Source organism: Chlorocebus sabaeus, chromosome 11 (genome assembly GCF_047675955.1).
Source record: "Chlorocebus sabaeus isolate Y175 chromosome 11, mChlSab1.0.hap1, whole genome shotgun sequence".
NCBI classification, from domain to species: Eukaryota; Metazoa; Chordata; class Mammalia; order Primates; family Cercopithecidae; genus Chlorocebus; species Chlorocebus sabaeus.
Genome location: NC_132914.1, coordinates 4,618,847 through 4,644,217, shown reverse-complemented (window position 1 = coordinate 4,644,217; position 25,371 = coordinate 4,618,847). Strand labels below are relative to the sequence as shown.

General features: G+C 41.4%; 1 protein-coding gene across 1 annotated transcript; it reads left to right on the top strand.

Moving 5' to 3' along the window:
* The first annotated feature begins 202 nt into the window (after nt 1–202).
* On the top strand, nt 203–8,762 carry FGF23 (fibroblast growth factor 23). Its single transcript, XM_007967274.3, has 3 exons — nt 203–413; nt 6,533–6,636; nt 8,322–8,762. Exons 1-3 carry the CDS (start codon nt 203–205, stop codon nt 8,760–8,762), a joined length of 756 nt encoding a protein of 251 aa, XP_007965465.2.
* Nucleotides 8,763–25,371: the final 16,609 nt, after the last annotated feature.

Genomic DNA, 25,371 nt, shown 5'->3' with positions numbered 1-25,371 from the left:
GTGGACAGTGGAGTTTTTCCTGTTTGATGTCACACTGCTACCCTTTAAAAGTCTGATGGCAAAAAGGAGGGAATTCAGTCTAGGATCCTCACACCAGCTACTTGCAAGGGAGAAGGAAAAGGCCAGTGAGGCCTGGGCCAGGAGAGTCCCGACAGGAGTGTCAGGTTTCAATCTCAGCACCAGCCACTCAGAGCAGGGCGTGATGTTGGGGGCCCGCCTCAGGCTCTGGGTCTGTGCCTTGTGCAGCGTCTGCAGCATGAGCGTCATCAGAGCCTATCCCAATGCCTCCCCACTGCTCGGCTCCAGCTGGGGTGGCCTGATCCACCTGTACACAGCCACAGCCAGGAACAGCTACCACCTGCAGATCCACAAGAATGGCCACGTGGATGGCGCACCCCATCAGACCATCTACAGTGAGTAGGACTTCAGGCTGGGAAGAAGGGGAGCGCCCCTGTTGTCCACCTACAGGGGCCTTGGGGAGGTTGGGGACTAGACTGGAGGGCTAATCCAACCCTCCAAGCTTTCTGCCCAGGAACTACTTATTGTCTGTGTGTGTGTATTTAAATCTTAGGGGAAGATTCTGCCACTCTCGTAATTAGTATTTGCTGGTTTTTCTAACATGCATACTTTTTGTTTAAACTAAAACCCTTCCCACAGTAGTAGCCATATTCCCTTTGCCCCGTCAAAAGATTCAGAAAATGTACTGAAAGAAAGGCAAGGAGTCTAAGAGAAAAAGAAGCCAGGCAGATCAACAGAAACTAAGTTTCAGCTCCTGGACTTCAGGCTGGGTTAACTAGGCAGGTTGGAAAGAAGATTCCTGGGTCATACCCAGATTGTGATAGATAAATCTGGGGGCTCTTTCCAATTCTGGCCTTATAAAAATTCTTGGAAAGATGTATTAAACACAGACTGTCCAGGCATGTTGTCTTGGTGAGAATGGCCAAGTACACAACCCATCCACCCATTCATTTGTTCATCCATCCATCCATCCATCCATCCATCCATCCAACCATCCATCCATCCATCCATCCATCCATCCATCCATCCATCCAACCATCCATCCATCCATCCATCCATCCATCCATCCAACCATCCATCCAAGAGGTTTAAAGGCTGTTTCAGATACTCAGGTACCCAGGTACCCAGTACGCATTGGTGATTCTTCTCTGTGGAACTGAGAGGTGTCCAGTCATTAGCAAGTCAAGCTAGTTAGAAACTTATTGGCAACGTGAGACCACTGGAATGTTTTTAAAGATGAGGTTTGTGGAGAATTGGATCACAATCCATAATAATCAATCCATTAGCAATGATTCAAATGAGGGCCACTTTGTGTGCACCTATATAAGGGGTAATGTTGTGGGAGCAGGGATATTGAAAAAGACTGGATCTTCTATTTTAAGAAAACATGTGAAAATACCTCTAAGGATACACAAAAATGCAAACTGATCCAATATAGCTCAAATTAAGGGAAAGAAAAATTAGTTAGACAATCTCTAACTAAAGAAAACATAGGAATTATGATTTGCCTTTTATTGTTGTAATAAGTTAATTATTTTTGCTGTGACCTTGCTGTGTGTGAGGCATTTGTTCTTCTAGGAACCAAAGGTCCTTAAACCTGGTTGCAAGATATATAACATGCAAAATTAAGTTGCAAGATATATGACATGCGAAATTGACAGTTTAAACCTCCTCAAGTGCTAGATGCCTATTGATAGGAGATAAAAGGAGACAGAAAAGTTCTCTCCAAATACCAAACAGGTTCCAGAACTCTAGAGGATATAGTAAGACTCAGGAGTCAACATCTTGGAAACCAAGGTTGAGTCTCGTGGCAAAAATTTCAATTAAATCCGGATATACTTGATGAACCCAAAGTGTTGTTCATTTTATTGAATGGATATTTAACAGGATCTACAACGTGCCTGGCATTCTATCAAGCTCTGTGACTGAAAAGTAAGACACAATCCCTCAAGGACCTTGTGGTCTGTCATCCTGCCTTGTCGGCCAGCTCACTACCAGACTTTTAGGAAATGCGACTTTGCGCCTCTCATGGAGCGGCCACTCTTACTCTAATTCAAGACTCTGTGTGATTTAAAATGCAGAATAGTAGATTATGGTAAATTATTTTGATTCTCTTAGATGGAAAGGGCGGCATCCAACTAGAGAATGTTTACACAACTTGTCTCGAATCCTGGAATCCCATTGCTGAAAGGAACTCCTTAAAGATGTTTCCTCCTGAACAAGAATTAGGGTAGAACAGAACAGGCTGGCTACGGTGGGGAGTGAGTGTGAAGAGTCGACCTCCTGGGCTGGCAGTCTGAACTGTAGACCTTTTCCTTGAAAACCCACCTCATATCAGGCCCCAAGGGATCACTGAGTGCTAGTTGAATTAAAATGACTGAGAAGCAGGAAAACAAATGGAACTGACTTCAGATCTTTAAAAACAGAAATACGGTTTTGTTTTCTTAGACACAGGCACTAGCTAAACATTGCATCTTTAAAGAGTTAAACGCGAATACGGGGAGGGGAACTTAGGGTCAGGGGAGTGGGAGAGAGATCTGCTTTTCCTAGTCTATGTAGATAACTATTTGTACTGTTCCATCAGTTGTCACGTGTATTATGGGGGAAAAAAATTACACAATACAATTAAGTTACCCAAAAGAGGCCAGGTGTGGTGGCTCATGCATATAATCCCAGCACCTTGGGAGGCCAAGGCAGGAGAATCACTTGAAGTCAGGGGTTAAAGACCAGCCTGGCCAACATGGGGAACCCCTGTCTCTACTAAAAATACAAAAATTAGCTGGGCGTGGTGGTGCGTGCCTGTAATCCCAGCTACTTGGGAGGCTGAGGCAGGAGAATCGCTTGAACCCAGGAGGCGGAGGTTGCAGTGAGCTGAGATCACACTACTGTGCTCCAGCCTGGGCGACAGAGTGAGACTCTATCTCAAAAAAAAAAAAAAAAAAAGTTACCCAAAAGAAAGAGGAAAAATTAATGCACATAGATAACAATCACAACTAATTAAATGTCTAGTGAAGGATTTGTAATGACCTCATCAGTGACTGTTAAGCAATGTTTTTACACTGATGGAAACCTACAATGTGAGGGGTATTTTTTCCACTCCTAATTATCCATTTCTAGTGAATTCTGGTTCATCTTATTATTTTGCTGTAAGAAATTCTTAAGAGTTGAGTGCACGACCCATCTTTGGGTCATTGGACTTGACAAAACGAAATCATCTCCTGCCTACCAGATTCTTCAAGCTCCCTTGGGACTCACCAGCACTGCTGCCAGGTACCCCTCTGATGTCCCTATCACCTGTTTCATGAACAAGGCCATCCTCTGACTCCCCTTTATCCTCATTATATGGAACCAGCAAGAGAGAGATGTTTATTGCCCCTGGTAATATCACGTCCTAGATCCTGCCATTTTCACTTCTTCCATCTTCCCCACAGGAACTGTCTTTACTTGAAGCTGAGTTACTGCTGGGCTCCTTAAGCCTTCTTCATACATTTTTATTTTGAGGTGCTCAAAGCACTTCACTGCTATCATCTTATTTATCACTTACTGGCCACAAGAGTAGAACGGAGTAGATAATTTCCTACTTGTATAAGCAGAGGTTGAGGCAAAGCGGTCATAGTAAAACTTACTAGCATTTAGGAAGTACTTTCTAAAAGATAAAAACATTATCTCATTATGTCTTCAAGAGGACCAAATGAGGTAAGTAAATGTTTCTGCCATCCTCATTTTATATGTGAAAAAACGAGAGTTAAAGAACTTAAATAACTGGCTGAAGGTCAGACAGGTAGTAAAAGACCTACAGGACATCTTGACCCCAAATCCCACGCTCTTCCAAGGTCACACGCATGCAGACAGCTCTGTCATTGAAGGCAAAGTCCATTCAGCCTGCTCAGCTCCAACAGGCAGGGCGGGGGGCTCCGGCAGTCAGTGGTTTGTGCCTTCCTTCCACAAAATTCTCCTGTGAATCTGCGCAGACTGCGGAAAGATGCCTTTTGAAAGCGCAAAGGAAAGAAACCGTGACTCTCACGTTTTCTGCACTTTCACATTGACTCACACTGTTTGAAGGAAGAGTCTGTGTCCCTCTGTACCAGCTGCTCACAGTTCCTCAGCCACTGCCGGAGGTTTTCCAGGGGGACTGGCTCTGGAGACCGGGACCACGTGGGCCACACGCACTGCCCACGCTGACCCCAAGCATCAGGCCAGCACGCCTGTCAAGGCCTGGGCCCGGCATAAACAGCAGGTCAGAAGACGCCACGTGATGTCCTCTGTGCGACACTTTCGAGTCACTTTCACCACCATTATCCCATTTGATCATCACCCTATGAAGTAGGCAGGAGAGCTACTGTTCTATTTCACAGTTGAGGAAACTGAGGCTAGAGCAATAAGTTGCCCAAGGCTGCAAGGTCAGCAAGTGGCACAGTTGGGACCAAAATCCAAGTTCCCTGGTTCTTGGCGCCTAGCGCAGTGCCTCTGCCCTGAGCCCTCAGCGGTGCCGTGACTCCTTGTCCTCACTGCCTGCAGCATGTATTTTAGCATTTGATGTTGTCTTCTCAGACTCTTAGTGATTTCTGCTGGAGGCTTGCTACCGCGTAGTAGGAAGATGCCTCTGACCTGAGTTTCAATCCTGCCTTAGTTTCCTTATCACTTAATTAGGATATTGCTGCTACCACTACTACTACTACTACTACTACTACTACTACTAATAATAATAATAATAATTAGTACTAACAATGTAACATTTGTTTTGAGAATTCAAAATACGTAAAGTGCTTAGAGTGCAACCACTCAAAGACCATTAATAATGTAATTTTTTCCCAGTTAGACTGAAAAGTCACCAGAACAAAAACCATTTCTTACACGTTCCTTGTTTCCCCAAAGGTTTACCACAAAACTAGCCATACATTTGAGACACATAGGCAGATACCACTGTGGAGGAATTTAAGCATCCTTTGTGCCTGCCATACCCCAGTCCACCTTCTGGAAGCTTCCCTCAAGTTTCCCCTCAGCCAAACTTTCAAACAAATTAACTTCTCTCTTTGGCCCTCTTCCTTTCTCACCTTTCTGGGGCTTGTCTCCACTCTCATTCCCTCTGTTCCACGTCATTCCAATTTCAGTCCCTATCATGATTTCTACTGAGCTAGTATCGAATTATTGCTGCTTATTTTCCTCAAAGGTCCTTGTATTGAGCCTGCGTGGGATGGGAGAGGAGCTTTGGGCTTTCAATCACCCCCAGGAGGCTCCATCACTTGCTAGGCACAGACACTGGGCATTTACAACCTCTCCAAGCTACAGTTGCAGAAGAGGAATTCGAATCCCTGCATGGGAGTCTAGCTGCCTCCCTGGGGGCTGTGAGGTCAGATGAGATGCACCTGGAAATTCTGTGCTAGGCAACTGGAAGTGGCCCCAAAGACCTAAAGTAATGATTTTTAACAGAAAATGTCAGCTAATTAAACAACATTTGGGGGAGAAGTCTTGCTGAATTATCACTCATGTTACACTAGCATATGGTCTAATTGTGCCTTTGCCATAAAACAGAAAGCACACTTGCACACTTAAAGCCGTTATCAATTACTTAAGAGGTAGGTCATGTGAATGGGTTTCAGGCTCTTGTCGGAGACTAGCTTTTGAGAGGGGACACTGAAAGTCCATGAGGGATGGCACCTGGAGGGGTCACCACCAAGTGAGAAAATGACAAAGAACCAACCCAAGAAAAGCCCAAGAAGAAAATTCCATCCATCACTGGTATTGATTCAACACAAACAGTTATATACCCTCTGCTCCTAAGTAGCTCACTCTAAGGAAGGTGCTAGATAAGTAAACTCAGTTAAAGCAAGGGAAATGGAATACATGCTGTAATAGAGGCGAAGGCATTGTCCTGAGGAGCTGAGAAGAAAGAACAACTGATTTTGAATGGAAAAATGAGGAAAGGTTTCATAGAGATGGTGACGCCTGAGCCTGGTCTTGAAGAATGAGTGACTTCAATAAGTAGAGAAGGAAGAGAGAGATCAACCCTAACACCGTTCTGTACACATACTGGGTGTTGACTGATGTATGAGACGATTACACAGACATCCAGGTGGAGAATCAGACTCTGTGGACAAGCTGGATCCTTGAAAGACATCTCAGCATAGATCTAAAAATCACAAAATAGAAGGCATGGAAGAATGTGACTATCACCACAAACATTCAAAGGCATTAGTAAGGCAAAAGGGAAAATAGGTAGAGAGAGAGACACATGTGTTCAGCACAGGTAGAAGAATGCCAGGAGCTCAGAGTGCCCCATACAGGCAGCAAGACGAAGCAGGAGGTGAATGACTGTATGTGTGCTGGGGGCAAGACAGAATGTCAGAAGCAATGCTGAATATGTAGAAATGAGGCTGAATTTAGGGGTGTGGAAGTCATGATCACCCTTAAAAATCAATCCAGGGAGGTTTCATGAAGGTGGGTTTTCAGGAGGTGCTTGAAGGTGGAAACTGGATGCTCAGTGAGTCTTGGTCCTGCCTGGTTTTCTCCATAGGTGCCCTGATGATCAGATCAGAGGATGCTGGCTTTGTGGTGATTACAGGTGTGATGAGCAGAAGATACCTCTGCATGGATTTCAGAGGCAACATTTTTGGATCCGTGAGTTTCTTTTTTGTATTGGTCACCATATGCAAACAATTAACCTAGTTTCTTTGACAGGACATAGACTTTTCTAGCTTAACAATTCCATATGCAGTGTACCCTGGTGACCTGTTTCCACTGATGCTTCATGCGGTCCAGGTATTGAATGCTCAGGTTTAATAGCTGGGGTTTGAACTTAGGCAGTCTGGCTCCAGATCCCAGGCTCTCAGCCCCTAGTCTGCACTGCCCACTGGAACCCATTTTTGGATCTAGCACAGGCCCTGGTATGTAGTCGCAGGTCCTCGAGTCATGTCAATTCACGTTGTAAAGTACATTAGAAAAGGGTGAAAAACCATTGGTGTCTTCTTGGTTCTGGGACTAGCTGTGACTTTAGGTAAATCTCCTCACGTCTCCAAACTTCAGCATTTTCACTTGGAAAAAGTGAAGTGGAATAGACCACGTGACCTGTGAATCTCCCTCCAGTTAAAGATTTTTAATTAATAACTCCTGCCCCAATTGTGATCGCTATTCATTTGGATTGGTAAGCAAAGGATTTCCCAAACTGAAGGCTGTTGGCCTCTTTTCAAGGATTTTGAGATAGTCAAATAGTAGGACTGCTTATCTCAGGATTCTCTTACCACCGCTCTTGCCCACGAGAAACTCCACAAGAACAGACTTTCTGTTTTGCTTTCTGCTGCATCCCAGCCCCTACAGTAGTGTCTGGCTAGAGTAGGAAAAGAAAAAAAATCAGTTGAACAACTATTGAAATATAGGGAACTAACTAAACATCTCTTGAACCCATCTAGGCATGTAGACAGTCCTGGTCTGTAAACTGCTTACTTTGTGGAGTTTGAGGATTAAAAGAAATAACATGCAGGCCGGGCGTGGTGGCTCAAGCCTGTCATCCCAGCACTTTGGGAGGCCGAGGCGGGTGGATCACGAGGTCAGGAGATCGAGACCATCCTGGCTAACATGGTGAAACCCTGTCTCTACTAAAAATACAAAAAAAAAAAAAAAAAAACTAGCCGGACGAGGTGGCAGGCGCCTGTAGTCCCAGCTACTTGGGAGGCTGAGGCAGGAGAATGGCCTGAACCCGGAGGCGGAGCTTGCACTGAGCCGAGATCTGGCCACTGCACTCCAGCCTGGGCGACAGAGCGAGACTCCATCTCAAAAAAAAAAAAAAAGAAAGAAATAACATGCAAAGGCCTTTGTGGAGCACTCAGTAAAACCCAGTACTAGTGGTAGAGGATTCAAACCGAGCTCATCTGCCAGCAAAGTTCATGTCTCCAATCCCGTCAGTGCCCTCATTCATGTTTGACCCTACAAACTCCATCCCCTCTCCTTTCTCCAGCAAGGAGACAAACCCAAGCCAATCGTCAGCCAGCAGAAACTTGGAAAAGGTAGAGGGCGGGAAGGAGGAGGTGGTGCCTACTCCAGGAAAACCACAGGCCAGGCCAGGCCGGGCCTCCAGGCAGTAAGCAGAGGCCCCAGTAGTCTAGTCTCTGAAAGGGGGAACTATGGTCAGCGCTTGAGCATTAATGAGAACCACTTGACCCCAGCAGAGAACAAAGGGGTGAAGGCTCAACGCCCTCAGCACTTCAGGGCTTCAGGCCGGCTGGCACAAGCGTGTGGCCCCAGGAGGAGCGGGGGGTGGGTGGGCCCCCACGGGCCAGGCTTCACGTGGCTCGCTCTTGCCCTTCCAGCACTATTTCAACCCGGAGAACTGCAGGTTCCGACACTGGACGCTGGAGAACGGCTACGACGTCTACCACTCTCCCCAGCATCACTTTCTGGTCAGTCTGGGCCGGGCGAAGAGGGCCTTCCTGCCAGGCATGAACCCACCCCCCTACTCCCAGTTCCTGTCCCGGAGGAACGAGATCCCCCTCATCCACTTCAACACCCCCAGACCACGGCGGCACACCCGGAGCGCCGAGGACGACTCGGAGCGGGACCCCCTGAACGTGCTGAAGCCCCGGGCCCGGATGACCCCGGCCCCGGCCTCCTGCTCACAGGAGCTCCCGAGTGCCGAGGACAACAGCCCGGTGGCCAGCGACCCGTTAGGGGTGGTCAGGGGCGGTCGGGTGAACACGCACGCTGGGGGAACGGGCCCGGAAGGCTGCCGCCCCTTCCCCAAGTTCATCTAGGGTGGCTGGAAGGGCACCCTCTTTAACCCATCCCTCAGCATAGCAGCTCTTCCCAAGGACCAGCTCCCTTGACGTTCCGAGGATGGGAAAGGTGACAGGGGCAATGGATGGAATTTGCTGCTTCTCTGGGGTCCCTTCCACAGGAGGTCCTGTGAGAATCAACCTTTGAGGCCCAAGTCATGGGGTTTCACCCCCTTCCTCACTCCACATAGAACACCTTTCCGAATAGGAAACCCCAACAGGTAAACTAGAAATTTCCCCTTCATGAAGGGAGACAGAAGGGGTCTCTCCCAACATATTTCTCTTCCCTGTGCCTCTCTTCTTTATCACCTTTAAGCAAAAAAAAAAAAAAAAAAAAAAAAAAGCAGTGGGTTCCTGAGCTCAGGACTTTGAAGGTGTGGGGGAAGAGGCGATCCAGAGATCCCAGAAGCTTCCCCACTGCCCTATACATTTATGTTACATGCCCCGATCCCACTGGCATTTGAGTATGCAAACCTTAACAGCTGAACGGGGCAAGTTGATGAAAACACTACTTTCAAGCCTTCGTTCTTCCTTGAGCATCTCTGGGGAAGAGCTGTCAAAAGACCGGTGGCAGGCTGGTGAAAACTTGACATGTAAACTTGATGCTTGCTGGACTGAGGCAGGAATCATAATAGAAAACTCAGCCTCCCTACAGGGTGAGCACCCTGTGTCTCGCTGTCTCCCTCTCTGCAGCCACAGCCAGAGGGCCCAGAATGGCCCCACTTTGTTCCCAAGTGGCTCATGATACAGCCTCACCTTTTGGCCCCATCTCTGGTTTTTGAAAATGTGGTCTAAGGAATAGCTTTTATACTGGTTCATGAAAATCTACCCTGCTAGGATTTGCTTTTCAAAGTGGAAATAAATTCCAACTCTCCTAAGAGGCATTTAATTAAGGCTGTACTTCCAGGTTGAGTAGGAATCCATTCTGAACAAACTACAAAAATGTGACTGAGAAGGGGGCCTTGAGAGACTGGGGCCGCTCTGGGTTAGGTTTTCTGTGGACTGAAAACCTGTGTGCTTTCCTCTAAATGAAGTGGCATCAAGGACTCAGGGGGAAAGAAATCCAATAATCAGGGGGTATGTTACAGAAGTTATGAAAAAGCAACCACATGGTCAGGTTCTTGACTGTGGTCTCCAGGGCTCTGCAGCAGCAGTGGCTCTTGGGTTCATTAAAACACTCCTAGGCTGACACATCTGGGTCTCAATCCCCTTGGAAATTCTTGGTGCATTAGATGAAGTCGGCTTTCAGTCCCAGGAGCCCCAGTGCTATCTGGAGGAAACAAAGCTTCCCAGAGCAAGCAGGAGAGGCGCAGAGGAGCACCAGGCAGGTGGGCCTGACGGTCAGCTCTCATCCCAGCCTTACCCCCTTACTGCGGTTCTTCCTGTAAGGGGACTCCGTTTTCCTACCTCTCTTTAAATGACCACCTAAAGGACAGAATATTAACAAGCAAAGTCGATTCAACAACAGCTTCTTCCCAGTCACTTTTTTTCTCACTGCCATCACGTACTAACCTTATCCTTTGATCTATTCTTTCTAGTTATCAGAGGAACATGGGGCAACTGTTTTGACCTGATGGTTTTAAGCTGAAGTTGAAGGATTGGTTCTTATTCTGAAACAGTAAAACTATGTATAATAGTATATAGCCACGCATGGCAAATATTTTAATATTTCTGTTTTCATTTCCTGTTGGAAATATTATCCTGCATAATAGCTATTGGAGGCTCCCCAGTGAAAGATCCCAAAAGGATTTTGGTGGAAAACTGGCTGTAATCTCACAAACTTAACACTACCATCAGGGGTTTTCTTTATGGCAAAGCCATAATAGTTCCTACAATTTCTTATATCCCTCATCATGTGGCAATATTTATTTATTTATTTGGAAGTTTGCCTATCCTTCTATATTTATAGATATTTATAAAAATGTAACCCCTTTTTCCTTTCTTCTGTTTAAAATAAAAATAAAATTTATCTCAGCTTCTGTTAGCTTACTCTCTTTGTAGTATTACTTAAAAGCACATTGGAATATAAGAATAAAAAGGATTATGGGAGGGGAACATTAGGGAAATCCAGAGAAGGCAAAATTGAAAAAAATATGTTAGAATTTTAAATTTTTCAAAGATTTCTTCCATTCATAAGCAGACTCAACAATTTTAATTGATCTGGACAGAATTATTTAAGTTTTATCAATATTGGATTTCTGATGATTCTACCCTAAAGTGTTTTCTTTTTTTTTTTTTTTTTTTTAAGACAGAGTCTTGCTCTGTCACCTAGGCTAGAGTGCAGTGGCATGATCTTGGCTCACTGCAACCTCCGGGTTCAAGCAATTCTCCTGCCTCAGCCTCCCAAGTAGCTGGGATTATAAGCGCCTGCCACCATGCCTGGCTAATTTTTGTAATTTTAGTAGAGACAGTGTTTCACCATCTTGGCCAGGCTGGTCTCGAACTCCTGACCTCGTGATCCACCCGTCTCAGCCTCCCGAAATGCTAGGATTACCGGCGTGAGCCCCCGCGTCCAGCCGTGTTTTAAGAGGGAATTTTTATTTGAAAACTACACACCAACACAACCACATCAGCATTTCAGTAAACCAAATGCTATGCACTTAACACATACACAGTGTTACTGTCCTGTGAGATTTGATAGCAGGACACCACGAGAATGAATCTACATTCTGAGATTGGTGTTCCCAGCGTTCCTTCCTTCAGAGGGAACTATGAAAAGGAGAGACTTTACATACGCACATGAGCATTCACTACAGGTCCTTGGCCAAAGACTGGGGAGCACATGCACAGGGTAAGATAGAGTGAGTCCCACAAAGATTGCCTGCTACAGCAGTAGGAGATAGACAGCGAGCAATACCAGAGGCTATGCAATGTTGAAACACATTAGAAATCCAACCAAACCTGGGTGAGGAGAACTTACTGAGTGCCTCAGAACTCAAAAGGTTGTTCTTATAAGACTAAGCCCCAGAGGCAAGGAGTATATCCTAAAACTAAATTCAAAACTGAAATAGACTTGCTGTAAGAGAGAATTATACCAATCCTGGCAAAACTACAAGGATCTGCCAATAATTTAACTGACTGCCAGAATAGAACTTAACACCTTTTAAAGGAAGAGGACATGATTCAGACTTAATACATGGTATCCTATACAATCAGTAACAGTAAAATAAAACAACTGAACATGAGAATAGGAAAAAAACATGTGCACAGTCAAGAGAAAATGCTATCACTAGAAACTAGTAAGATGATCTAAAGATAAAGAAAGCTAATTTAAATTACCTTACCTAACAGAGAATAAGTTTTCTAAAAATGAGTAGAACCTCAATGATCTGTGAGACCTTATTAAGCTGTCCAACATATGAGTAAGTTGAGTCCCAGAAGAAAAGGAGCATAAAGAATTGGGGAGTAAAAAATATTTGAAGATATGGTGGCTGAAAATTTCCCAATTATTGGTTAAAAACAAGTGTACTAATACAAGAAGTTCAGAAAACTCCAAGCAAGACAAATGCAAAGATCACAATTACGTATACTGCAGTCAAACTGTTAAAAATCAAAAATAAACAGAAAATCTGAAAGCTACTGTAGACAAATGACACTTTATATATAGAGGAACAGCTATAATAGTGGTGGATGTCTCGTCGTAACAATGGAAACTAGAAAATAATGGAATGACGCATTGAAAAGGTTGAAAGAAAATAAAAAATCTACCTACCCAGAATTACACATACAGCAAAAATATCCTTCAAAATTAAGGTGGAATAAAAATGGAGAGAAATTATTGCCATGCTGAAAAGGAGTAACACCAGATGGACATTTAGAATTACAGAAAGAAAACCATCATTAAATGTGTGAATACATTTAAACTATATATATTGTATACCTTCTTCCCCGATTTCACTAAGACACTGCTTAAGGCAAAAATTATAACACTGTATGCAGGTTTTGTAACACATATAGATGTAATATATAAGGCAAAACTCCCACACAGGATGGGAGGGATAAATGAAACAATATGGTTACAAGATTATAACACTGTATGTAAAAATCATACAATATTAACTCTAGACTGTGATAAATTAAGGATGCATATTGTAGTCCCTAAAGCAACCACTAAAATAATCACAATAATAAGTCAAGAGTGGTAATATGCACCTGTAGTCCTGGCTTCTCAGGAGGCTGAGGCTGGAGAATCACTTAAGCCTGGGAAGCAGAGGTTGCAGTGAGCTATGATCATACCACTGCACTTCAACTTGGTGACAGAGTCAGACCCTGTCTCTAAAAATGAAAAATTTAAAAATAATAATAATTAAAAGAGGTGTAGGTAAAAAGTCAATAGAGATATTAAAATAGGATACTAAAGAAAATTCAATTATTCCAAAGAAGAGAAGAAAAGGAGGAGCAGTAGAATAAAAATCAAATGGGACAAACAGAAAAATGACAGACTAAACCAAATTATAGCAATAGTTACATTAAATGTAAATGGGCCAAACACTATAACTAAAGACAGGAATGGTCAAGTTGGATTAAAAAAAACACCCAACTATATGTTTTGTACAAAACACACACTTAAAGAGTGGAAAGATAGATAGTGAAGACATTCAATATAAAAAATATGAACTTACTATATTAATATCATAGAGAATAGGCTTCAAGTGAAGGAATATTGTATAAATAGAGGAACAATTCATCATAATAAATGGGCTAATTCATCAGGAAGACATAAAACTCCTAACAACTCATGTCCCTAAAAACAAAGCAATAAAATACATGAAGAAAACTGACAAAACTGAAAAAATAGGTCCAAATCTCAGAAATGTGAACACCCCTCTCTCAGTAATTGATTAAGCAAATACCCAAAAATTAGTGAGGATACAGATATCTGAACAACATTATTAACTAACTTCATTTAGTTGACATGTGTAGACCACGAAACCCAACAACTACAGAATACATTCTCTTGAGTACAAATTAAACAGCCATCAAAACAGATTATATGCTTGGCTGAGAAGTCTCAATTCACTGAAAATTTCAAAATCTTAGAGAATATTCTCTCCTGCCATTAAATTGGAAATGACCAAGCTATTTGAAAAAAATCCCCAAATATTTTCAATCAAATAGTACATTTATAAATAATACATGAATCAAAGAGCAAATCAAAAATAAAATTAGAAAGTACATCTAACTAAACGACAATAAAAGTATAACATACCAAACTTTATGATACACAGCTAAAGCAGTGCTTAGAAAAGCTCTATAATTTAAAAACTTATATATAAAAAGAGAGAAGGTTAAAATCAATCTAAGATTATTCATTAAGACTCTAGGAGGAAATAAAAAACAAATTAGGTCCCAAATAAGTAGACAGAGAATATAAGAACAGAAATCTATGAATTAGAAAAGAGACAACAGAAAGGTTGGTTTCAAGAAAAAATTAATAGAACTGAAAAATTATTTGCCAAGAATATTAAGGAAAAGAGAAAATACAAAATACCAGCATGAAAAATGACAGAGGGGGGGCGGGTGTGGTGGCTCACACCTGTATAACCCAGCACTTTGGGAGGCCGAGGCAGGTGGATCACTTGAGACCAAGAATTCGAGACCAGGCTGGTCAACATGGTGAAACCCTGTCTCCACTAAAACTATAAAAATTAGCCGGGCATGGTGGCAGGCACCTGTAGTCCCAGCTGCTTGGGAGGTTGAGACTGGAGAATCGCTTGAACCCGGGAGGCAGAGGTACATACAGTGAGCTGAGATCATGCCACTGCACTCCAGGTTGGGTAATAGAGTGAAAACTAAATAAGTAAATAAATAAATATTTTTAAATATTTAAAAAAGAAAAATAGCAGAGGGGATATCACGAAATAAATTAAAAAGACAATAAGTGAACATTAAAAATAACTTTGTGACAATAAATTTGACAATTTCGATGAAAGATAAAGTACTTGAAAAATCTAAATTTATAAAAACTGACACAAGATGACACAGAAAATCTGAATACCTCCTATTTTAAAAGTTAAATTATCAAAAAATTCCCACAAACAAAACTCCAGATTCAGATAGTTTCAGCAGCAAATTCTACTAAACATTTCAGCCAATCCTACCCAAACTTTTCCAGAGCATTATCACCTCTTAACCTGTTATATAATGACAAAACAACTTTGACTTCCAAATGTGGCAAAGAAATGACAAAAAAAAAAAAAAAAAACCTACAAATTAAAAATCTTTGTGAACAGATACAAAAATATTTAACAAAATATAGCAAACCGAACCCAACAATATATAAAAATTTTAATAATACAAGTTGAGTTTATTCCAAGTAGTATGAAAGATTTAACATTTTAAAATGTAATTCAAGATATTAATGAAAGAAGAAAAATAGTATCAGTTCAATAGACACAGGAAAAAACTAGACAAAGTTTAATATTTATTTATGACAAAAACTCTCAGCAAACTAGGACTGTAAGAGAACTTTCTCCACCTGATAAAATGCATCTATGAAAAACGTACAGCTAACATCGTATCTTAAGACAGCCTCACAACCTGATCTGAAATGAGGAATAAGCAAAAATGTTTTCTTTCATTATGGATTGAGTTTCCCTCTTCCAAAATGCTTGGAACCAAAAGCATTTTGCATTTCTTACTTTTTCAGATTTTATAAATACATAATGAGATATTCTTAGGGATGCGATCCAAGTCTAAACATGAAATTCATTTACATTTCATATGTACTTTATATCTGATGGTAATTTTGTACAATATTTTGAATAATTTTGTTCATGAAACAAAGTTTGTATACATTAAACCATCAGAAAGCAAAGGTATCACTGTCTCATGTCAGTGCTCAAGAAGTTTTGAATTTTGGAGCATTTAGGATTTCCAACTTTTGAATTAGGGATGCTCAACTTGTACTTTTATTTAATTCTGCTGGAGGTCTCAGGCAGTGCGATAAGGCAAGAAACAAATGGCATACAAATACAAAAACGTCTCTACTTTGGGAGGACATGATTGTCTGCATAGAAAGCCCTAGGGTATCCACAAAGCAATTACCAGAACTCAACTAAAGCTAAAAATAACATGTAAATTTAGCTACATACACACACACACACACACACACACACACATTATATACCAGCAGCAAACACTGAAAAGTAAATTAAAATGTAAAAATTCAATTTATAACAGGGTCGTAAGCATAAAATAGGAATAAACGAAAACAAAATAATTAGGGACAAATTTAATGTCATACATAAATATTACAAAACACCCATGAGAAAAATTTGTTATATCGAGAGAGATACTGATTTGGAGGACTCAGTCTCGTTAAAATGTCAATTATTCCACAAGTACATTCTCAGCAGCCTTTTTAAAATAGAAATGAACAAGCTGACTTAAAAATGTATATGGAACAAGGTAATCTAACTACATTACATGTGCATAAAGCAACCTCACTGGGGTGGTGTGGAAAGATGCTGACTGACCTAAGTAATTTTGGAAATGAGTGAAGTCTCCAAGACTAATGGCCAAAAGGAACTGCACATAAGCATTACATTGATGAATACAGATGGTCACATACAGAAATATTTATAGCTACGTATACATACGTGGAGTAGTATACACACATGTATTTCCTTGTTCTGTTAGCTGAGAGGGCCTAAAAGAAACAACACCTCAACGGTAACGAGCACACCTAGCTCCCGTCTTGGTTTTTTTAAAACTATTCTCTAATAAAAGGAACCACAGTGCCTTGAAGAAATGGTTGGTTCTAGGAATGGGACACAAAATATGCAAGAGGAGCCTGGAGTGTCTAATACTGACAGAAAGTACATCTGTGTTAAAACAACAGCAACAACAATAAAAACAAGCCAAGTTGATGGGGGTATTTCAAAGGAACACAAGAGCCAACTGAAAGAGCTCCCAATGGCTAAAGCTGGAGCAATTTGAGAAACAACAACAAAAAGTAGCATGGGATTATAACCTAAAGTATAAAATAACTATTCACAAGTCCAAAATGATATAAATGATTAAATAAATACATAAATAAGGTAATAAGAAAAAAAATCATCCATGAAGAATTCCACATAACTTATAGATACTCCCTCCTCAAAAAGAACGATCACAACTCCCTACTCCTTGTAGGGAGTGCACAGTGTCTTCCTCACTTTCTTCCACAAGTACTGTATGGAAAGACAGAAAAAAAGAACAGCTTTACAAAGGAGAAACGTGACAAACACTACTTTAGCCAAGTGATCAAAGTCAACATCAACAATCAAATGAAACAAGTCATATTTATAGCATCTACCCTTGATATGATGTAATAAAAATGGAACTTTACAGGCTGGGCGCAGTGGCTCACGCCTGTAATCCCAGCACTTTGGGAGGCTGAGGCAGGTGGATCACCTGAGGTCAGGAGTTCAAGACTAGCCTCACCAACACAGAGAAACCCCATCGCTACTAAAAATACAAAATTAGCTGGGTGGTGACGCATGCCTGTAATCCCAGCTACTTAGGAGGCTGAGGCAGGAAAATCACTTGAACCCAAGAGGTAGAGGTTGCGGTGGTGAGCTGAGATCGTGCCACTGCACTCCAGCCTGGGCGACAAGGGCAAAACTAAAAGGGAAGGGAAGGGAAGGGAGGGGAGGGGCGGGGAGGGGAGGCGTGGGAAGGGAAGGGAAGGGGAGGGGAGGGGAGGGAAGGGAAGGGAAGGGAAGGACTTATAACCCCAGTCTAATGATGAGAAAAATATCAGACAAATTCCAACAGAGTCATCCTACAAAACATCTGACCAGCACTTCTCAAACTCCCGGGGTCATTAAAAAAAACAAAGAAAGTCTGAGCAACTGTTAACAGCCAAGAGGAGTCTAAGCACAGAAAGGCAAACACTGCACGATCTTGCTCATGTGTAGGAGCAAATAAAGTTGATCCAACAGAAGAATAGTCAGGGGCTGGAAAGGGGAGGAGAAGACGGATGGGAAGAGGCCAATCAATGGGCCCCAAATTATAGTGAGATAGAAGGAATAGGTTCTAGTGTTCTATCGCACCGTGTGGTGACTATGGTTAGCAATACTTTATTGTACATTTTCAAATAGCTAGAAGAGAGGATTTTGAATGTTCCCAACACAAAGAAATGAGCAACATTTGAGGTGATGGATATGCCAATTACCCTAATTTGATCACTTCATGTTGTATACAGTTATCAAAATATCACTCTATACCCCATAAATATGTACAATTATCTGTCAATTTTTTTAAAAAGCAACGGTAGGTGCACAACGATGTGAATGTATCTAATGACACGGAACTGTCTACTTAAAAATAGTTGATTTGGTAAATTCTGTTATGTATATTTTCCACATTAAAAAAGCAAGGGTAATGAAATGTGTATACACACACACACACACACACACACACACGAGGAACCTAAGACGACATGAAAACTAAATGTAATGTGATATCCTGGATGGGATTCTGGAATAGAAACATGCTGTTAGGTGAAAACTAAGGAAAACTGAATAAACTATGGACTGGTTAATAATGTGTCAATATCAATTTATTAACGTAAGATGTTAATAACAGACACTGGATGCAGGTGTATGGGAACTCTGCATATTGTCTCAATTTTTCATAAACCTAAAAACTGCTCTAAAAAGTCTATTTTTTAGAAATTTACATGGAAATACAAAGGACCTGCAATGAGCTAAAACAACCCTGAAAAAGAACAAGTACATAGGTGACTTATACACTTGATTTCAAGACTTGCTATGAATGTAGAATAATCAGGACAATGTCATATTTGCATATGGATAGACAAAAAGGTAAATGGAATAAAATAAGGAGCCCATCAATACATCAACACTTACACAATATGTTGACTTATGACAAAAGAACCAAATAAATTCAAGGGAAAAGAAAAGTCTTTTCAACAAATGCTGCTAGAACAATTTGATATCCAGGTAAACCACCATAAGCCTCAACCTGCTACCTCACACCATACACAAAAATTCCAGATGGATCAAGACCTAAATATAAAACTTATAAATCACAAATCTTCTAGAAGAAAACAGTCTCCATGACCAGGGGATAGACAAAAATTTCTTAAAGAAAGCAATGATCATAAAACAAACACAATGGTAAATCAGTCTTATGAAAATCAACAAGTTAAAAAATTTGATAAATGGTAGAATAAAATTATATTTTATAATAAATATATAGCCTGGAATGAAATTATATATAATATATGCAGATACATGTGTATATACACACACACACACACACACACACAGACAGCAGACAAAGAACTTGTATACCCAAAACATATAAAGAACTCCTACAACTCAAAAATAAAAAGATGACACCATTTTTTTAATGGATAAGATTTTAATACACATTTCACAAAGAAAGCTGAATGATCAATAAGAACTGTACATTAAAAAGCATTCCATATCATCAGTTAAAATTGCAGTGATATACTACTATACAACAATCAGAATGGCTAAAATTTTAAAAAATGATAACAAATGTTGGCAAGGGTGTGAAGCACCTAGAACTCATTGTTGGTAAGCATGAAATGGTACAACCACCATGGAAAAAGAACTCAGCAATTCCACTCCTAGATTATTTACCCAAGAGAAATGAAAACATATGTCCACAAAAAGACTTGTAAAAATATTTATAGCAGCTTGTTCATCAATAGAAGAACAAACTGTTGTATATTTACACATTGGAATTCAACGCAGTAATTTTTTTAAAAGGCACAATTAGTAATGAGCACCCCAGCACCCAGATCTTGGTTTCTAAATACCATGTATACCAGGTGTCTTTCATTTCATTTCCAAAGAACCAGGGCTCTTTAGAGAAAAAGCTGATTCTGGGGCTGGGGTTTGGGAAGAATGAGTCTGGAGCATACTGTTAATACCAGAAAGAAAGTACTTAAAGAATGATGAGATTATGTCACCAGAACATAAGAGCCAGCCTGAAAGGGTTCCCACAGGACAAAGTTGGGACTGTGTAACCATAAAATAGTAAGAGTACTATAGTATAAGCCCCTGAATAAGAACTTCTGAGTTCATACCGACATAAATAAGCAAGAAGGGAAAGCTCTTTTAGTACAGAATGCCAACTAATATAGAAGCAAAGTAGAGTCATGGTGTGAGTTGGCTAAATGAAAAAAAAAAAAAAAAAAAGTCAGAAAATAAATAATAAAGGCTAAAAGAATAGTTGCAAGTTTAATGAAGAACCAGACATATTGATATAACATTTTGTCCCTCCTGACATGACCAAGGACACATCCTTTTTGGGCTGCTTCTGACAAAAGTATACAATCCAAATCTAATAATGAGGGTATGTCAGGAAAAAAACACAAGAACTCACCTATTTTTTAAAAAGTAACAAGGTCAAGAAAGACAGAGTTCATCTGGTTAGACAGATGGTGGCAGAAAAAAGAAGGGCAAAGGAAGGCAAAGGAGTAGATGGAAGGACATGAAGAAACATGACAACTAAATGCAACACAACACACAGTCCTGATTGGATTGATTCAGAAAAAAAAAAAAAAAAACCCCACAGGTACATCAACAAAATAATTGACACAATTTAAATATGGTCTTTGGATTAGCTAATAGGCAATATCAATGTCAAATTTCCTGACTCTGATATTTATTCTGGGTTATATATAAGAACATCCTTGATCTTAGGAAACACACAGTGAAATTTTGTAGGGGAAGAGTATGAGGACTCAAAGTTACTCTCCAATGTTTCAGGGGAAAACAGAGGGAGAGAAAAAAAATGACAAAGCAAGTGGGACAACATGTAAGCAAGTGGTGAATAAGTGTGAAGAGTATATAGCCATTCCTTCTACTGTTCTTGCAACTTTTCTGTAGGTTTGATAACTCCAAAATAAAAGATTACCAAAACACATGCACATACACGTTTCTGTAATTATTCTCTATGAGGATACAGTAGCTCAGTGTTCTTTTCTTTTTTTTTTTTTGAGACGGAGTCTCGCTCTGTCGCCCAGGTGGGAGTGCAGTGGCACCATCTTGGCTCACTGCAAGCTCCGCCTCCCAGGTTCACACCATTCTCCTGCCTCAGGCTCCTGAGTAGCTGGGACTACAGGCACCTGCCACCACGCCCAGCTAATTTTTTCTATTTTTTAGTAGAGACGGGGTTTAACTGTTAGCCAGGATGGTCTCGATCTCCTGACCTCATGATCTGCCCGCCTAGGCCTCCCAAAGTGCTGGGATTACGGGCGTGAGCCACCGCACCCGGCCAGCTCAGCGATTTAAAGACAGTTGCTTAGTCACAAAATGACTAAGAACCAGGCCTTGAACCTGAATCCAGGCCTTCTGACAATAGATCTTTCCAGTGTCCCTGCCCTGTCACTTATCAATGAACAAATCACCCCCTTAGGCCATATTGCTGAACAATGAACCAAGCGATTGAGAACTGTGGGGGGAAATCCTGAAGTTTTTAACGCACTGGTAGTTACCTGTCATGATGACCTACTAGAGCATCTTGTTTGAAGACAAAAGAACTGACATATATTTCAATCTGAAAGCTGTACTTCCAAATTGATGGGGCCCAAAGAAAGAGGGGTAAAAAGCAGCATTTACATAAAACAAGGATGTTTTCTAGGAGCCCCATTTAATTTCCAAACTGGTGAGTGCTCCGTCTGACAGCAGGCACTCAGCACGGCACCCCCACTCTACTGAACACTTCTTTCCTTTGCATCTCCTGTGTCTGTGCTTAATGGGGCTGATAATTACACCCGGTGGATTCACCTAGGATGATCCATTTTAATTAAGTTGTGACTGGCCTTAATATAGTGAAGACATATAATAGAACCATTTAACTTACACGAATTCAACTACTTGTAAATGTAATATGCATGCAAGTATACATAATATAAGCATCTTTACTTAAGTGATATGGCCAAATACTGCACTTCCTGCATAAGCCTAAGCCATGGAATGAGTGTGAGATGCACTGTTCTCTCAGGGACATCTTACTTTATGTGCTTCCCCTAATATGAGCATGTCTTTGCTGAGTATGACACACAGCATTTAAAGAAATTGGTCAGAATAAAGATGCTAGCTAAAACAGGTTTTTAGTTAAAACGAAATAAAGGAGAATCCTCATCCAAAAATGGAGATGAACAGTAGGTGAGTGAGGAGTGGGAAGGACAGGAAAATAAGAGGCAGGTGAATGGGAGTCATGGTTTCAACTCCAGGTGCAAGGAAGCCTAAGCAACAGGCTACGCTTGAAGCTGTGAGCCTGGGGTGAAGCCTGGAACTGGAAACTTCTGCCCATTCCCTCTGCTCGGCCTCAGACTAAACCTAACAGAAACAGTCAAGACAAGTGGGGAAAGATGAGTGGGTGGAACACAGAGGACTTTTAGAGCAGTGAAAATACTCTGCGTGATACTATGATGGCAGAATACATGTCTTCATACATTTGTCCAAACCCACAGATCATGCCACACCAAGAGTTAACCCTAAACTATGGATTTCAGGTGAGGTTGATGCGTCAGCGTGGGCTCACCAATGGTGACCAATGGTGGGGGATGTTGGCAGTGGGAGAAGTTATGCATGTGTGGGGGCAGGGGACAGATGGGAAATCTTTGTATCTTCCTCTCACTTTTGCTGGGAAACTGAAGTTTCTCTTAAAAAATTAACTCTTAAAAAATGCGTTTGTTAAAAAACAAACAAAAACCAGGGAAAATATTACAAATAAAACGTCATCGGATAAAAGACTCAGGCAAAGTGAGAGCTCTATGACATTCACAGATGGGAGGATGACAAATCCTAAGCTAACCTAGAAATTCAATGTGCAGGCTCCTTGGTCAGCCATTGGAGGCACTCTGGCCAGGTCCCTGCCAACATCCCTGGCCTTGCTTCTTCAAATGGCCCAACAGCCAGTGCTGCCATCTTCCCTGCCTCCAGCCTTGTGCTCCTATAGCACCCCCTACAGCCTGCTCTCCACATTGCAAGCAGGGTGGTCCTACTGAAACAAGTCTGATCACATCACTCTGCCCAAATTGGCCAATGGTGTCTCATCTCACTCAAGTAAAAGCCCAAAGCCTCAGCACAGGCCACCAGGTCATGTGGCCTGTTTTCTTCTCCCATCACTCTCCCATTCCCCTCGCTCAAAGGAGTCAAGCCTGATCCTTCCTCATGGCCTCTGCACTCTACTCCTTCCATGCTGCTCCTCTCCCCAGAGCAGCAGATCTTCCTTCCTTCAGTACAGACGTCATCGAGTCCTCCCTGCCCATCCTGGATAAAGCAGCATTCCTCCCGCCGGTCTCCATCCCCCTTACTCTGCCCTATTTTACTCAACAGCACTGACCACAATGTGGGCCAACACACTGTCTTCTCTGACAGAACAAAAGTTCCACAAGGATAGAGACTTTGTGTTTTGGTTCACTGCTACATATTCACAGCTTTATCACAGTTGTAATAGTTCTTAAAATAGCCTGGCATGTGTGTGCCATGCTCAAAAAATAAGTATTGAATAACTACATAAATGAAGAGACGCATGTGACTCCAATAAAATTTGTAACACAATTTTTCTGCAAATCAACCAATTAATTCCAAAATTTACATGGAATAAAAGTGCACAAATAGTTAAGACAACTTTAAAAATGGACAAGAGGAGGTATCCACCCTTCAAGATACTCAGCTGCAAAGCCAGTCACTAAGTATGACACTAATAAGGGAATACATAGATAACTAAAATAGAACAGAGTCCACAGACTCTTAGCAAATGAGGGTGTGTGAGGCCTGACAGCACACATCACAAACCAAATGGGAAAGTACAGTCTTCATAATGGTGTTGGGATAACTGTTTCAACCACATAAAAAAAAATTAAATTCTTACATTATACTGTAAAAAGCAAAGTTTAAGTTCAAGATTTGACATTCAGAAGTTCTCAGAAACTATAAGGAGAGATTACTGTATGACCTCATGGTAGAGAGGTCTTCTTAAAGATACACACCAAAAAAAACCCAAAAAGGATAAGGTATATTGGTTTGTCTTAAAAATTGAGAACACATATTAAAAAAAAATGCATCATAGGCCAGGCACGGTGGCTCATGCCTACAATTCCAGCACTTTGGGAGGCCAAGGCAGGTGGATCACCTGAGGTGAGAAGTTTAAGACCAGCCTGGCCAACCTGGCGAAACCCCGTCTCTACTAAAAAAAAAAAAAAAAAAAACCGGGCCAGGCGTGGTGGTGCGGGCCTGTAGCTACTTGGGAGGCTGAGGCACAAGAATTGGTTGAATCCAAGAGGCGGAGGTTGCAGTGAGCCAAGATCACGCCATTGCACTCCAGCCTAGGCAACAGAGAGAGACTCTGTCTCAAAAAAGAGTATACCTAAATGCCTGCTAATAGAATAAACAAAAATGTGCTATATTTAATAGAATACAGTGGTTATAATTAACTGATCTATATATATCAACACAGAGATGCCTCCAAGATATAAGTAAAAATAAAGAACACAGATGGCTTGATATTTATTTTTAAAGTACCAAAACGATACCAGCTCCTTCCAGACACTAGGTGAAAATGTAAGGAACAGATGAACATATACACAGACTCGCTGCAGTGGCTGCCTCTGGAGGGAACAGGACTGTGAGAACTGGTTAAAGAAAACTCTACTTTTATCTCTATGTTTTGTTTCTTTAAAAAAAAAAAATGGAAAGATTACTTCAGTATGGTGGGAATGGAGATAATTATTATGTCCTTTTTGCTTATTTTTCAAATATTTATTTACAGTATACTTCCTCTGATGCTCAAATACGTGCCCTGTTTCAATACTGGTAGAAAACTGGTAGCGCTAGACACACTAAGAACAATATAATACTGAATTTTACATATGATTTAAAATGATGTCAAAGTAAATTTTGACTATAGGTGATTATAGCCTTACCTGACAACTTTAGTATTAATCCTCTTTAAAATTGAGACTCACAGCATTTAGCAACATGGTGACTTAAAAGCGAACTACATGTAAAACAGTTTCTTCATTTAGATAAAGATTTCTCAAAGACCAATCTTGTGTATAAAATTAAGTTAATCAAAATCCCTTTTCTCCAGCGCCATCTGGTGGAAAGAAGAGGCAATCTCACCTATACCTGCCATAAAATAACCACACCACAGCTGCGGTTATCAGAGCAACATTCTACCCCCCCCCCACCCACCTCCACTCCCCACCCCCACAGAACCCTCTGTCATCCCCTCTGTCACCCAGGCTGGAGTGAAGTGGTGCGATCTCGGCTCACTGCAACCTCCGCCTCCCGGGTTCAAGCGATTCTCCAGCCCCAACCTCCCAAGTAGCTGGGATTACAGGCGCCTGCCACCACGTCTGGCTAATTTTTGTATTTTTAGTAGAGACAGGGTTTCACCATGTTGGCCAGGCTGGTCTTGAACTCCTGACCTTGTGATCCGTCCGTCTCAGCCTCCCAAAGTGCTGGGATTACAGGTGTGAGTCACTGAGCCCAGCCTAGAGCACCATTCTTTACAAAGAAGGTCCCTCTTTTATTCTGAGATTACTGTGTGGTGTACTGTTAACTGTTTACTTTCTTTAGAGCCTTCCTCA